The sequence below is a fragment of the Xenopus laevis genome, chromosome 3L, assembly GCF_017654675.1.
Source record: "Xenopus laevis strain J_2021 chromosome 3L, Xenopus_laevis_v10.1, whole genome shotgun sequence".
Classification (NCBI taxonomy): Eukaryota; Metazoa; Chordata; class Amphibia; order Anura; family Pipidae; genus Xenopus; species Xenopus laevis.
In genome coordinates, this window is record NC_054375.1 from 152,732,146 (window position 1) to 152,748,777 (window position 16,632).

Here is a 16,632-nt window from a genome sequence, read left to right on the forward strand (position 1 = left end):
GAACCCACCCGACCCAGGGTTTTGTGCCGGGCCGCATGTCACTATACCCCACCCCCTGCCAGTTTTTAGTTTTTGCCATGATTGTGTAAATACGGCAGTTTCCATATTCAGCTCCATAACCCGCCTGTCCCACTGTAGTAAATATAGTCCATGGAATAGGGGGGAAAGAAAGAGACTTCACTCGTGCTCATTTCCTTTAAATCTCGCTGTATTTTTTTCGCCTTTGTTCAAAATAAATTAAGAGACATTTATTAAAACATAAAGTGCGTGGCCGTAACACAGGGCAACACATAAGAAACAACATATAAAAACGTATAAAACTGCCGGTGTCTGCGGGTCACAGAAAGCGCTCAAGTATTGGCAGGAAAGGAGGAGTGGCTTGTGCGGGTTGGGGGGAGAGGGGGGCTCCTCTCCTCCCAAATATTGGCAAATGGTACAACACGTGCAGTTGCAATTCAAGTTTTACCCTAGGACATTCCAGTTATATACACATATATATATATAATACACAAGAGCCATGAATTATATCCTTATAAACGGTGACTAGTGATGTCATCAGTTATAAACGGTGACTAGTGATGTCATCAGTTATAAACGGTGACTAGTGATGTCATTTTTGTCACGACTCACTAAAACTTGTGTATTATAATAAAAAAAGTATGGAACTCCTCGGTGACTTATAATATCCTTATATTTTGCAATAGGGGGCACTTTATTCACTATATAATAATAACCACAGTGTCTTGACCCGAGGAATCTTATTGTGCATCCCCCCCACATTTCATAAGATACGGGATCCCTCAGTAATCAGTATAGTAGGGGGCGTATCCCTTTGTCACAGACATAAATACCTTTAGTACCTCCCTGTTGTGTGTACCAGTCTATTATTACAGCAGGATAATGGCCGACAACTCGGGGGGCAGTACCCTCTGCGGCTCCGACCAGATCCTGACCATCGGCCTCTTTGATGGTAAGTTAAAGTACTTGAACTTCTTTTTTTTGGTTGCGTACCCAATGAAATGTCAAGAAATGTAAACATTATGAAAGGACCAGTAACCTCATTTTTAAAAAAAAAAAAAAAATTTGTTAGTATAGAATGAAAAAAAAAAACAAGGACAAATTAAACTTTTAAATCGCTAAGTCTTTATTAAGAAATAACTTAACTGAAACTCTGCTTACGCTCCATTGTGCGGCGCTCGATTTCTCCTCCCTGCTTTCCTTATAGGAGATAGCCAGGGAGGAGAAATCGAGCGCCGCACGATGGATCATCGCCCTTTTCTGAAGAGGAGCGCAAGCAAATTTCGGTAAGTTATTTCTTAATAAAGGTTTAGCCATTTAAAAGTTTCATTTGTCTTTGTGGTTTTTTTTGGTTCTCTACTAACGAATTTAACAGTAAAAAAATGTATGTTACTGATCCTTTAAAAGAACGGTTCAGTATAAAACTAAAAACTGGGTAAATAGATAGGCTGTGGAAAATAAAAAATGTATCAAATATAGTTAGATGGGCAAAAATGTAATGTATAAAGGCTGGAGTGACTGGATTGTAACATAATAGCCAGAACACTACTTCCTGCTTTTCAGCTCTCTAACTCTGAGTTAGTCCATTATTATAAGGGGGGCCACATGGGACATAACTGTTCAGTGAGTTTGCAATTGATCCTCAGCATTCAGCTCAGATTTAAAAGCAACAGTTACGACCCATGTGGCCTCCCCTCAAGTCACTGATTGGTTACTGCCTGGTAACCAATCAATGAAAAGCAGGAAGTAGTGTTCTGGCTATTATGTTACACATCCAGTCACTCCAGCCTTTATACATTACATTTTAACTAACTAACTCTATTAGATACATTTTTTTATTTTGCACAGCCTATTTATTTACCTAGTTTTTAGTTTTACACTGAACCGTTCCTTTAAGGCAAGGAAAGAAAAAAAAATAGCTTGTAAGAGAGGGACATGAGCAAGGGTCCGCTTCCCCCTCCCTCTCCTTATTCATCCAGTGTATATATCAGTAGTACATAACAATCATGACCCCTGCTCCATTCTCTGCCTCAGTCCTATGTGTCCCAGTCCGTACCCCAAATTCCTATTCCTGTTCCTATATCAGTCCAGTCTCCCATTGGCTGATCTCCATCCTGCCCCTCGAGGGTGGGTGGAAATCACTGAACGACTAGCACCTTGCATTGGCGTTTTGCGATTTTATCCAACGACAGGGTTGCTCTCTCTGGGGGCAGATAGAGGGGTCTGCCCAGGGGGGAACCCACGGGTGGGGTTATTGCACGACGCTCCATCACACTGCCGGTCCTATGGGGGCAAAGACAGAAACAGTGATTATGTATTATGTATTTAAATGGGCACCATCACCCCAAAAACATTGCAGGTTATTCAGTAAATGTTTGATTGGCCCCTTAAAGGAATTGTTCAGTATAAAATAAAAACTGTGTAAATAGATAAGACTGTGCAAAATAAAATATGTATCTAATATAGTTAATTAGCCAAAAATGTAATGTATAAAGGCTGGAGTGACTGGATGTGTAACATAATAGCCAGAACACTACTTCCTGCTTTTCAGCTCTATAACTCTGAGTTAGTCAGTGACTGTAAGGGGGGCCACATGGATCATAACTGTTGCTGTTGAATCTGAGCTGAATGCTGAGGATCAATTGCAAATTCACTGAACAGTTATGTCCCATGTGGCCCCCCTTATAGTCACTGACTAACTCAGAGTTAGAGAGCTGAAAAGCAGGAAGTAGTGTTCTGTTCTGTTCGACACCCAGTCACTCCAGACTTTATACTAGGGACACACCGAATCCATGTTTTTTGATTCAGCCGAACCCCCGAATCCATTGTGAAAGATTTGGCTGAATACCGAATCCTAATTTGCATATGCAAAATATGGGTGGAAACAGAAATGGTGGGAAAAAATGTTTACTTCCTTGTTTTGTGACAGCCACGTGATTCACCTTCGCACACATAATTTAAATATGCAAATTAGTATTCTGATTTGGTTTGGCCATGCACAAGGATTCGGCCAAATCCGAATCCTGCTGAAACAGGCAGAATCCTGGCCCTTTCCCGAACCCTATCCTGGATTTGGTGCATTCCTACTTTATACATTACATTTTTGGCTAACTAACTATATTAGAAACATTTTTTTTATTTACCCAGTTTTTATTTTATACTGAACTGTTCCTTTAATATCTCACCGTATCAGCTGACCGCGAGTTGGCTGTTGGTGGGAGAAGGACTGAGATCGTCCCAGCACCCCACTCTGCTGCCGTTCCAGATCTCTGAGGGCCGGGCTGCTGGGACTGCTCCGACGGGACACGGGGCGAGCGTCAGGTGGCAGTTGGGAAGCACTGGCAGTGAACTGAAGCTTCAATTTCATATGTTGGCTTAGCTGTTAAAGCACAGTAATTAAAGGGATACTGTCATGGAAATTTTTTTAAACACATCAGTTAATAGCGCTGCTCCAGCAGAATTCTGCACTGAAATCCATTTCTCAAAAGCAAACAGATTTTTTTATATTCAATTTTGAAATCTGACATGGGGCTAGACATATTGTCAGTTTCCCAGCTGCCCCCAGTCATGTGACTTGTGCTCTGATAAACTTCAGTCACTCTTTACTGCTGTACTGCAAGTTGGAGTGATATGACCCTCCCCCACCCAGCAGCCTAACAACAGAACAATGGGAAGGTAACCAGATAGCAGCTCCCTAACACAAGATAACAGCTGCCTGGTATATCTAAGAACAGCACTCAATAGTAAAATCCAGGTCCCACTGAGACACATTCAGTTACATTGAGTAGGAGAAACAACAGCCTGCCAGAAAGCAGTTCCATCCTAAAGTGCTGGCTCTTTCTGAAAGCACATGACCAGGAAAAATTACCTGAGATGCACCTACACACCAATATTACAACTAAATACACTTGTTGGTTCAGGAATGACATTTTATATTGTAGAGTGAATTATTTACAGTGTAAACAGTGTCATTTAGAAATAAAAACGACATCATAAAAATCATGTCAGAATTAGTTAAAATAAAGACAAATAGGCATATGCATCTCACTACTGTGCCCCCGTCTCACCTCAAACAGACCACTTTTTAAAGCCATGAACGTGACCCCGACTGTTACGGAGCTGCCCTTGCGGCAAAATCCCAGGCTGTTGATTGGAGTGTGACAAACGACCGCTTCCTGAACAGCTTTTGTCAAGCGCCGGTCCTCCTCTGAAATACTCCTGCCTGAGGAAAGATGGAGGTTGACCTCGATCACATGCTCCTCCCTTCCTATTGCTTCTGTCACCTTGCCCAGGGTCACGCCCTCTTCCCATAATCCCTCTCTTCTATAAAACTGCCATCTAAAGCTTCTCCTTCCTGCCAAACTGCTTCTTTTGTGTCTGCCCTCTTTCCCCCAATGTTTCTCACCCCCACCAGTAGTGAACAGCGAATCTGTCAAATTTCTGCAAAAAATTTGCAAAACAGCAAAAAAATTTGCGAAATGGCGACATTTTGCAGAACACATTGAAGTCAATGGGAGTTTTTACTTGCCGCAATTTTTCTCACTCCAAATACATTCAAGTCAATGGGCGATTTTTCTTATGGTGACTTTTTTTGTCCTAATGCATTAAAGTCAATGGGCGTTTTTTTCTTATGGAGACTTTTCTTCTCCAAATGCATTAAAGTCAATGGGTGTTTTTTTTTTTTTTATGGCGACTTTTTTCTCCTAATGCATTAATGTCAATGGCCGTTTTTTTTATGGTGACTTTTTTGTCCTAATGCATTAAAGTCAATGGGCGTTTTTTCTTATGGCGACTTTTTTCTCCTAATGCATTAAAGTCAATGGCCGGTTTTTTTATGGTGACTTTTTTTGTCCTAATGCATTAAAGTCAATGAGCGTTTTTTCTTATGGCGACTTTTTTGTCCTAATGCATTAAAGTCAATAGCATTTTTGTTATGCCCGTTTTTCGTGGGACGAATTTTCGTGGCGAATTATCGAAAAAAAATTGGCACATGGCAAAATTGGGAACTTCGGCGTGAATCCATGGCTGGTGTATAAATTCGCTCATCACTACCCACCAGCTGTGTTGGCGTCCGGGGTCCATACAAGTCTGACGGCCAAGAAGTCCTGCAGGTCGTTGAGCAGCGTATAGGTGACCCGGAAAGGTTTGTGCATCTGGACGGGAGACTCGCAGCAGGCAGTCATCACAAAGCGGGGCCTTTCCAGACGGATGCTCGGGAGTCTGGAATTAGAATACAGAAACTAATACTAAGGCCTGGGGCACATGGGACGTATTTTGTACTGAATCAGAAAACAACCACATCCACTTTGCCCCTTCAGACTAACCCCCCATATGTATAACCCATAGTAACCAGTAAATCAGTTGTTTGCTTTTAAAGCAGCAAATGCTGCCTGCTGATTGGTTGCTATGGGAAACTTTTATTACATATGGGGGTAAGACTCTTGCCTATGTTAATTCTCATGCAGAAATCACTAATACCCAACATATAAACACACTGCAAACATGCATGGGAACCATAGCAGTTAGACCCCCATAATATAATCCTCCCGAAAAAAAGGCCAACCACACCCTCATTTCATCCGGCATCACACGAGTTACCTGCTTCCTCTTATCACATCTAATTGCTTTGCACATTACCTGTAACATAAAAGAATTTCCTCTTCATTTGCCTCTATATCCCAGCTATGTCCTACCTAAAGGGGCTGTTCATTTAAATTAACATTTAGAGGCCAATTTATCAAAGTCCGAATTTATCTCAATATTTTATGAAAAAAACTGCGATCAAATCCACACAGGTTTTTCTGGCTTATTTATTATAACATTTTCACAAAAATTTTGTTTGCGGTAAAAAAATTCTGAAAATACAAATCTTACGGTTTTTTTTCCACCAGAGAACTCAAATTTTTGCCTGAAAACCCTGAAATCTTCATGTTATTGCACAAAACTCTGGAACTTCTCCCACTGACTTATATCCAACCTCGGCAGGTCTGAGATGCCGAAGTTGTGTTTTTTTCTAAAAATATTTATTCTAAAAAATTACGAATTGTTCAGATTTTCTGCATTCACAGCTTAGTTAATAACCCCCCCCCCAGTATGAGACAACATGCAATTGGTTTTCATTTATTATTATTTGTGTTTTTTGAGTTATTTAGCTTTTTATTCAGCAGCTCTCCAGTTTGCAGTTTCAGCAATCTGGTTGCTAGGGTCCAAATTCCCCTAGCAACCATGTATTGATAAGAATAAGAGACGAGAATATGAATAGGAGAGGCCTGAATAGAAAGATGAGTAATAAAAAGTAGCAATAACAATACATTTGTAGCCTTACAGAGCATTTGTTTTTTAGATGGGGTCAGTGACCCCAATTTAAAGGACCAGTAACACTAAAAATTATTAAGTTCAAAATCTATTCTATATCCCTCTAGCAATACATCTGCCCTGCACAATGTTACATATTTCAAGTGCTTTATGTGAAAATACCATTAAAAAAGGTCTCTTCCTGTTCTCAACAGCGATAGGGTGACTTCAGCTGTGCGAGTCCCTACGTGCACGCTCCACAGCAGCTCCAGACATCTCCTCCTCAAACAGGAAGCCAGTTGCTGCAGCTTTATGAAGGTTTTTTCTAGCCCCTTGTGTTTAAACTCACCGTGATGTATTGCTGTACGTGCTGCTAGCAGGGTACATAGAGCCCAAGTCATATATCAAGTCAGTCTGCGCATTCCTTCGCCTGCTGGCAGCAACAAGGATGTAACAAAGATTCTCTTCTTCGGAACATAATTTGCAGGATTGTTAAAGAAATCGTCAGCTAACAAGGGGTAAGAAAATCCTTAATAGAGCTCCAGCAACTGGCTCCTGGTTTGAGGAGGTGATGTCGGGAGCAGCTGTGGAGCGCGCACGTAGAGTCTGGCACAGCTGAAGTCGCCCTATCGTCTTTTGTTTAGAACAGGAAGGGAACTTTTTTTAATGGATTTTTCGCATACAGCACTTGAAATGTATAAAATTGTGCAGGGCAGATGCATTGTTAGAGGGGTATAGAACAGATTTTGAACTTACTTTTTAGTGTTACTGGTCCTTTAAAAGCTTCAAAGAGCCAGAAGAAGAAGGCAAACAATTCAAAAAATGAAGACCAATAGAAAAACTGCTTATAATTAGCCATCCTATAAAATACATAAAGATGAACCACCCCTGTTGTATCATCTCTCCCAGTCTGTCAGTAGTATAGCTGGAAACAATGGGGGGGGTCAGTTATCAACACTGGGCAACCTTAACTCATGGCAACCAATAAAAATTGTTGCATTTATTTACCTACAGCTGCCTGGCAAACGTCAATCGCTGATTAGTTGTTATTGGTTACTGCCCACAGGCAAATTTGCCCGTGTTGATAAATAAGCCCCCCTGCTCTAGAGAGCACTGTCATTACTGGACTATGGTCATAAATAAAACTGGTCTCCATTAAAATGCTGCTGTGTATGTGAATATCGACTTACTTGTAATGGGTATAAATGTCGGATGTGAGGGGCTTTGGAGTCGACCAATGAACTACAGCCACCAGAGGAACCTCCAGACCCTGAGGAAAGAGAGAGAAGGAAGTGAGAGGGTATCAGGCACATGGAATCAGATACACAGGGTGTATGAAGTATTGAAATATGGGCGGGACTAAAGATAAAATAAAGGGAAACTTAAAGGGATACTGTCATGGGAAAAAAACAATTTTCAAAACACATCAGTTAATAGTGCTGCTCCAGCAGAATTCTACACTGAAATCCGTTTCTCAAAAGAACAGATTTTTATATTTCATTTTGAAATCTGACATGGGCTAGACATATTGTCAGTTTCCCAGCTGCCCCCAGTCATGTGACTTGTGCTCTGATAAACTTCAGTCACTCTTTACTGCAAGTTGGACTGATAACACCCCCTCCCTTTCCGCCCCCCAGCAGCCTAACAACAGAACAATGGGAAGGTAACCAGATAGCAGCTCCCTAAAGCTGGCCATAGACGCAAAGATCTGATCGTACGAATCGAGGATTCGTATGATTTTCGGAACGTGTGTGGAGAGTCCCGACATTTTTCGTCCGGCAGAGATCTGTCATTTGGTCGATCGGACAGGTTAGAAAATTTCTGTCGGCTGCCGATAATATCTCTGCATGTATTGCCGATCGTATGATTTTCAGTGGGAGACTGTCACTAGCTTTGGTTGGACATAGATATCGTACGATTGCTGTCAAGTGCAGAACATTGGCTGATCTGTTCTTTAACTAATCTGACTGGTAAAACTTTAATCTGAATGGTTAGTGGTGGGTCGGGAGATGGGAAAGTCCGATCGTACGATGATTCGTACAATCGGATCTTTGCATCTATGGCCAGCTTAACACAAGATAACAGCTCTTTCTGAAATCACATGACCAGGCAAAATGACCTGAGATGCACCTACACACCAATATTACAACTAAAATACACTTGTTGGTTCAGGAATTACATTTTATATTGTAGAGTGAATTATTTGCAGTATAATTTATAAATAAAAACCACATAATAAAAATCATGACTGAATCCCTTTAAGCTAAAATCCAAGCTGTTCTGACATAGACGGGCATTGTCAGGAGAGGTCTCTGCCCTAGGGCTCCATACAGCAGGAGGCTGCTCTTCAGTGTATATCAGATACTGCTAGAAACTTATAAGACTTTCCCATGAGCACTCACCTCCTTAGCATCCTCAGGGGGATGCTCACCAGCCTGTAGCTGGAACAGGAAGTTGTGCTCCTCCATGGAGTAGAGGCTGCTGGGAAGCTGGGAGGAGGTGCTGTGCAGGCGCAGGAAGGAGGCCATGCTGATATCTCCTGACTGATGACTGCAGGAAGAGGCAGGACAAGTGAGCTTGCAATCATCTCCCACAGACACCCCAATTACTCCCCCCCAAACGCCTCTCTCACCACACGTTGTCCACCAGCAGCACAGATCCATCCGGCATGACGGGCAGGTAGTTGGCATTGAAGTTGGGGAGGATGCGCACGTCACAGATGCTGAGTTCATCCTGAGAAGAGGTGTTCACTACTAATGGAGAGAGAGATGGGGGTGAGGATGGGACATTAATCCTACCCAAAAACCCCAGCGACCCCTCTCCTCCCCTCTCACCTTTCACAGCAGTGAAGTGTTTCCCGGCCACGTTGATCTGACGGCACCTGAGGGTGGGAGGTGGGAGCACGGTGAGGAGGGTACTCACTGAGAAAGAGAGAAGAGAGAGGTCACTCGCTGAGAAAGAGAAAAGAGAGAGGTCACTCACTGAGAAAGAGAGAAGAGAGGTCACTCGCTGAGAAAGAGAAAAGAGAGAGGTCACTCGCTGAGAAAGAGAAAAGATAGAGGTCACTCGCTGAGAAAGAGAAAAGATAGAGGTCACTCGCTGAGAAAGAGAAAAGAGAGAGGTCACTCACTGAGAAAGAGAGAAGAGAGGTCACTCACTGAGAAAGAGAAAAGAGAGAGGTCACTCACTGAGAAAGAGAGAAGAGAGGTCACTCGCTGAGAAAGAGAAAAGAGAGAGGTCACTCACTGAGAAAGAGAGAAGAGAGGTCACTCACTGAGAAAGAGAAAAGAGAGAGGTCACTCACTGAGAAAGAGAGAAGAGAGGTCACTCGCTGAGAAAGAGAAAAGAGAGAGGTCACTCACTGAGAAAGAAGGTCACTCACTGAGAAAGAGAAAAGAGAGAGGTCACTCACTGAGAAAGAGAGAAGAGAGGTCACTCGCTGAGAAAGAGAAAAGATAGAGGTCACTCGCTGAGAAAGAGAAAAGAGAGAGGTCACTCAATGAGAAAGAGAGAAGGGAGAGGTCCGTTGCTAAGAAAGAGAGAAGGGAGAGGTCACTCGCTGAGAAATAGAGAAGGGATAGGTCACTCACTGAGAACGAGAGAACATAGAGTTCACTCACTGAGAAAGAGAGAGGTCGCTTGCTGAGAAAGAGAGAAGAGAGAGATCACTCACTGAGAAAGAGAAAAGGGAGAGGTTAGGGGAGAGATCACTAAGAGGCAGGGAAGGGGCATCACATAAAGGGGGGGGATAAGAAATTAGGCTCAACCAGGGGGGCAGAGAGGTCAATGTTAAAGGGGCATGAAGGGAACAGTGACCCCCGGGTTATCCCACACAATAAGCATCTCTGAGACATGGGAGGAGTCATGTTGCACTCTGCATAACCCCCTGCCATGTGGGATATACTTTTAAGCCTTAGGCAACTGCTGTGGCTGATGACTGGTCACTTGACTATAATACATGCCAACTGTTAGTATGATGTAGAGAGGGATATTCAGAGACAATTTGTAATTGGTTTTCATTTTTTATTATTTTAGGTTTTTGAGTTATTTAGTTTTTTATTCAGCAGTCTCGTTGCTAGGGTCCAAATTACCTTAGCAACCATGCATTGATTTGAATAAGAGACTGAAATATAAAAAGGAGAGGCCTGAATAGAAAGATGAGTAATAAAAAGTAGCTAACATTATATGCATTTGTAGCCTTACAGAAGATTTGTTTTTTAGATGGGGTCAGTGACCCCATTTGAAAGCTGGAAAGAGTCAGAAGAAAAAGGCAAATAATTCAAAAACTAAAAAATAAACAAAAGACCAATTGAAAAGTTGTTTATAATTGGCTACTCTAGAACATACTATATGTTAAATTAAAGGTGAACCACCCTCGTAAAGTAAGTGATGAAGATGATGATTGACCGTCTGGTAAGGAGATAACACAACAGGAGGGGGAAGAAAAATTGTAGAATGGAGGAATTATCAATAATCTGTTCCTAATTTTACTTTCTACTCCTCAGCAGAAAATATGATGGTACAGATGAAAAGGAACAGAGAGAGGATAAAATACAGGGGGGGGGGGGGCTGGCAGGTAACACAATAGGGGGTCACCTTGAGCCTTGAAGGTTCCTTGTTCCTCTCGGAAGATTTGTCCCGGGGTGGAATTTTGTAACAATGAGCGATATCCAAAGGTTTTGACCCGCGAGTGCTCTGTGTCCCGTTTCCACACCGTCACCACTATCTGCCGTACAGACACAGGGTCATTCGTTTATTTCATTAGTAACTGTAGCCCTCTTATGGCTTCTTCACCATCAAGGGTCACTGACCCCAGAAACACAGATTGACTATAAAGTTTCAATTACACTGCTTATTCCACTTTTAATTTCAAAACTCTGCCTGGTTGCTACAGTGCTGAACCCCTAGTGACGTGTAACAGTTCTGATTGTGAGTCTGAGAGCTGCAGGAAACTGTAATACTCACCTTGGCTTTGACTGTCCCAGGTGGGAGACGATCTAAAGAGACAGACAGGGGGAAGATAACCTCATCACTGGACACAACGGGATCTGTAACGGGGGTCTGTTTGGAGAGAAGATTTTACTGTGAGGATAGCAGAGGAAAAAGTGGGTGGGTTGAAGCTGGGGGGTTGGGAAAGCTGAAGGTTGGGGTGTATGGGTTATGAGAGACGGAGGAGTGTAAAAAGGGAGATCTAACAGATGGGGGAGAGGGATGGGAGCCCAAACAGCTGGAGGGAAAGGGTGGAGAGAACCGACAGCTCAAGGGAGAGGTGTGGGGACAACTGACAGCTGGGGGGAGAGGTGCGGGGAGAACCGACAGCTCAAGGGAGAGGTTTTGGGAGAGCTGACAGCTGTAGGGAGAGGTGTGGGGAGAACTGACAGCTGTAGGGAGAGGTGTGGGGAGAACTGACAGCTGTAGGGAGAGGTGTGGGGAGAACTGACAGCTGTAGGGAGAGGTGTGGGGAGAACTGACAGCTGTAGGGAGAGGTGTGGGGAGAACTGACAGCTGTAGGGAGAGGTGTGGGGACAACTGACAGCTCAAGGGAGAGGTGTGGGGAGAACTGACAGCTGGGGGGAGGGGTGTGGGGAGAACTGACAGATGGAGGGAGAAGTGTGGAGAGAACTGACAGCTGGAGGGAGAGGTGTGGAGAGAACTGACAGCTGGGGGAGAAGTGTGGGGAGAACTGACAGCTGGAGGGAGAGGTGTGGAGAGAATTGACAGCTGGGGGGGAGGTGCGGCGAGAACTGACAGCTGGGGGGAGAGGTGTGGGGAGAAGTGACAGTTGGAGTGAAGCATAAGGAGATCAGACACAGACACGATGTTATTACCCCAGAAGGCGCTGGCCCAGGCGGGGGTTGTTGTTGGCTCAGAATTGCCTTACACCCCCGGTAACCCGCCGGGCAGTCCCCGCTCTCCTCTTCTTCCGCCTCCGCTTCCTCCTCCCCAGGACAAACACTGGCCAAGGCCGAAAGCGAAGCCGCCAGAGGGGCCCACGAAAAGGCCTCAGGCCCCGGACTTTCCTGAGAAGCCTCCCCCGACGCAGAGGCCTCTGTCCCCGCCCTTTCCTGGGGCTTCTCCCCGGGACTCCGGAGCCGCAGCACGAGCAGGAAGCGCAGCGTCTCTCCGAGGTAGAGGTGGTTTCGCCTGGGCAACGCCCGGTACCGAACTGGCAGGTCTGAGGGGAGGAGAGGGCAGGCCGGGAAGATCATCGAATAGTCGCACTGCGACTCCATATTGGCACCGGCAGGGGAGAGCAGAGGAGCGCCGAGCCAGGGAGCCTGGGAAGGAAAGCCGAGCGAGAGAGTGTAGCCTAGCAACAGCAGGAAACCCGTAACCTAGCAACGAGGGTATCACTGAGGGATGCGGCCTGTGACAGGGACAAGACTAATGGCTATTAAGCTTGGGGTGGGGAGAAAAGAATAATAAAGATTTTGGGCTCTCATTGGGGTCACACAGCTTGAGTCTGAACAAACTCCACAACCTGGGGTTTCCCATTTCCATTGTGCCGCCATTAACATCTCACTTCCCTCCCTCCCGCCATTTTATTTATTATTTCTGTATAAACTCACTGATATTTACTGTATAAACTCACTGATACCCCTCATTGTATCTCTCACATATAAACTCCCTGATACCCCTCATTGTATCTCTCACATATAAACTCACTGATACCCCTCATTGTATCTCTCACATATAAACTCACTGATACCCCTCATTGTATCTCTCACATATAAACTCCCTGATACCCCTCATTGTATCTCTCACATATAAACTCACTGATACCCCTCATTGTATCTCTCACATATAAACTCACTGATACCTTCTCATTGTATCTCTCACATATAAACTCACTGATACCCCTCATTGTATCTCTCACATATAAACTCCCTGATACCTTCTCATTGTATGTCTCACATATAAACTCACTGATACCCCTCATTGTATCTCTCACATATAAACTCCCTGATACCTTCTAATTGTATCTCTCACATATAAACTCCCTGATACCCCTCATTGTATCTCTCACATATAAACTCACTGATACCTTCTCATTGTATCTCTCACATATAAACTCACTGACACCCCTCATTGTATCTCTCACATATAAACTCACTGATACCTTCTCATTGTATCTCTCACATATAAACTCACTGATACCCCTCATTGTATCTCTCACATATAAACTCCCTGATACCCCTCATTGTATCTCTCACATATAAACTCCCTGATACCCCTCATTGTATCTCTCACATATAAACTCACTGATACCTTCTCATTGTATCTCTCACATATAAACTCCCTGATACCCCTCATTGTATCTCTCACATATAAACTCACTGATACCCCTCATTGTATCTCTCACATATAAACTCACTGATACCCCTCATTGTATCTCTCACATATAAACTCACTGATACCTTCTCATTGTATCTCTCACATATAAACTCCCTGATACCCCTCATTGTATCTCTCACATATAAACTCACTGATACCTTCTCATTGTATCTCTCACATATAAACTCACTGATACCTTCTCATTGTATCTCTCACATATAAACTCACTGATACCCCTCATTGTATCTCTCACATATAAACTACCTGATACCTTCTCATTGTATCTCTCACATATAAACTCACTGATACCCCTCATTGTATCTCTCACATATAAACTCCCTGATACCCCTCATTGTATCTCTCACATATAAACTCACTGATACCTTCTCATTGTATCTCTCACATATAAACTCCCTGATACCCCTCATTGTATCTCTCACATATAAACTCACTGATACCCCTCATTGTATCTCTCACATATAAACTCCCTGATACCCCTCATTGTATCTCTCACATATAAACTCACTGATACCCCTCATTGTATCTCTCACATATAAACTCACTGATACCTTCTCATTGTATCTCTCACATATAAACTCACTGATACCTTCTCATTGTATCTCTCACATATAAACTCCCTGATACCCCTCATTGTATCTCTCACATATAAACTCACTGATACCTTCTCATTGTATCTCTCACATATAAACTCACTGATACCTTCTCATTGTATCTCTCACATATAAACTCACTGATACCCCTCATTGTATCTCTCACATATAAACTACCTGATACCTTCTCATTGTATCTCTCACATATAAACTCACTGATACCCCTCATTGTATCTCTCACATATAAACTCCCTGATACCCCTCATTGTATCTCTCACATATAAACTCACTGATACCCCTCATTGTATCTCTCACATATAAACTCACTGATACCCCTCATTGTATCTCTCACATATAAACTCCCTGATACCCCTCATTGTATCTCTCACATATAAACTCACTGATACCCCTCATTGTATCTCTCACATATAAACTCACTGATACCTTCTCATTGTATCTCTCACATATAAACTCACTGATACCTTCTCATTGTATCTCTCACATATAAACTCACTGATACCCCTCATTGTATCTCTCACATATAAACTCACTGATACCTTCTCATTGTATCTCTCACATATAAACTCACTGATACCCCTCATTGTATCTCTCACATATAAACTCACTGATACCCCTCATTGTATCTCTCACATATAAACTCACTGATACCCCTCATTGTATCTCTCACATATAAACTCACTGATACCCCTCATTGTATCTCTCACATATAAACTCACTGATACCCCTCATTGTATCTCTCACATATAAACTCAGTGATACCCCTCATTGTATCTCTCACATATAAACTCACTGATACCCCTCATTGTATCTCTCACATATAAACTCACTGATACCCCTCATTGTATCTCTCACATATAAACTCACTGATACCTTCTCATTGTATCTCTCACATATAAACTCACTGATACCTTCTCATTGTATCTCTCACATATAAACTCCCTGATACCCCTCATTGTATCTCTCACATATAAACTCCCTGATACCCCTCATTGTATCTCTCACATATAAACTCCCTGATACCCCTCATTGTATCTCTCACATATAAACTCACTGATACCCCTCATTGTATCTCTCACATATAAACTCACTGATACCTTCTCATTGTATCTCTCAGCTCCTTCCAGGCCTTCCTGTTCATCTCTTTCCCTGATAAAGGGAACTGTCCTCAGACTCCCCCAATATACTCCTACCTTAAAATGGGGTTTCCTTTAACTTCTCCATTTTGGGGAAAGTCTTGTGCCATTCCTTGCCCTACTTTAATCTTCATCTTTAGGGACCCCCAACTCTCCTATACAGAGCCTTCTAGTTAAATGATTCCCTAGTGGAGTGTATGGTTCCCACCTGACCGGTAAAAATGATGGTTAATCCCAATGTTATTAATAGGGAAAAAATATAAATATATAGGAAGGCCGGTATTTTTTCCAGAAAAGGTGGCAACCCTAGTGGAGTGGTCTCTCTCTCTCAACAGCCCCAGCCTTTGCCCCCACAGAGGTGCCAGCCTTGTGCCAGTTACTTTTCTAAATGCCACTGTGTGCCAAGTACCACCTCCAACTGCCATCACCCCTAGGTGCAGTCATAAAGGGATGGCAGCATGGGCACCAACACAGAGTCAGGAGCCATGACCAGGGCCACCATCAGAATTAGCGGGACCCCCCCTAAAAAAAAAACATTACTGACTCCCCCCCCCCACATGTAAAGAACAGAAATTGTTGACCAGGCCCCCCATGAAATAAAATTTAAAAAAAATTGTGGCCAGTGTCCCCATATAAAGTTTTAAAAAAAAAGTGTCCGGGGGTTTAGAAAAAAAAAAAAATATATTGGTTAAGTGGAATTTACCTTACTTCTTCCTTGGCTCCTTTCATCTGTGACTCGGCTCCTTTCATCGTCATTGGCTCGGCTCCTTTCGGCGTCTGCGGCTCGACTTCTTTCTGCAGTTGCGCCTTGGCTCTTTTTGACTGCTGCAGTTTGGATCCTTTTCACGGCTTCTTCTCGTGGCGGCACCTACGTCAATGGCTTAACAAAGGGCCTTTGTAGCCTGAAACATTGCCTATGGCATTTGAGTAAAGTTTTTCACTTTTTCAACAATACCAGAGTGCTGCTGCTTTATTTGATATATATGTCAGCGGCTTAGTGACTCAGGGCCCGGCTAATCCAGGAAACACTTCATGGCCGGGCCCCCCTTAACATATAGTAACCACCGGGAGGATTGTCCCCCCCCAGTACATCCCTGATTGCGGCCCTGGCCATGACCAAGCAACATGTGCCCGAGTGCACAACAAACACCTCTAAATAAGCACAGTGATAAGTTATAACCTAGTAACAGGGGCACAAACGCAGACTGATGCTCCGTAAC

At 43.3% G+C, this 16,632-nt stretch overlaps 1 protein-coding gene across 2 annotated transcripts; it reads right to left on the bottom strand.

Moving 5' to 3' along the window:
* Positions 1 to 1,849: 1,849 nt before the first annotated feature.
* trappc14.L (trafficking protein particle complex subunit 14 L homeolog) lies at positions 1,850 to 12,605 on the bottom strand. 2 transcript variants are annotated; one of them, XM_018253757.2, is made up of 11 exons: positions 12,141 to 12,605; positions 11,278 to 11,373; positions 10,909 to 11,038; positions 9,147 to 9,233; positions 8,945 to 9,062; positions 8,715 to 8,862; positions 7,503 to 7,582; positions 5,075 to 5,238; positions 4,086 to 4,240; positions 3,204 to 3,397; positions 1,850 to 2,301 (listed from the first exon to the last, which is right to left on the bottom strand). In XM_018253757.2, exons 1-11 carry the CDS (start codon positions 12,543 to 12,545, stop codon positions 2,157 to 2,159), a joined length of 1,722 nt encoding a protein of 573 aa, XP_018109246.1. In that variant the 5' UTR covers positions 12,546 to 12,605; the 3' UTR covers positions 1,850 to 2,156. The 2 variants fall into 2 exon arrangements, with proteins under 2 accessions (XP_018109246.1, XP_018109244.1); XM_018253755.2 differs by having other exon boundaries at positions 1,851 to 2,301; positions 8,945 to 9,065; positions 12,141 to 12,604.
* Between the last annotated feature and the right edge of the window lie 4,027 nt (positions 12,606 to 16,632).

What these genes read in the sequence shown, in the direction of transcription:
- trappc14.L (XM_018253755.2), bottom strand. Translation starts at nt 12,545, where the DNA reads ATGGAGTCGCAGTGCGACTATTCGATGATCTTCCCGGCCTGCCCTCTC. An exon ending in CTGGGCCAGCGCCTTCTGGG is followed by an intron (nt 11,374 to 12,140) that starts GTAATAACATCG and finishes CTCTCCAAACAG; the next exon opens with ACCCCCGTTACAGATCCCGT. An exon ending in ACACTTCACTGCTGTGAAAG is followed by an intron (nt 9,066 to 9,146) that starts GTGAGAGGGGAG and finishes TCTCTCCATTAG; the next exon opens with TAGTGAACACCTCTTCTCAG.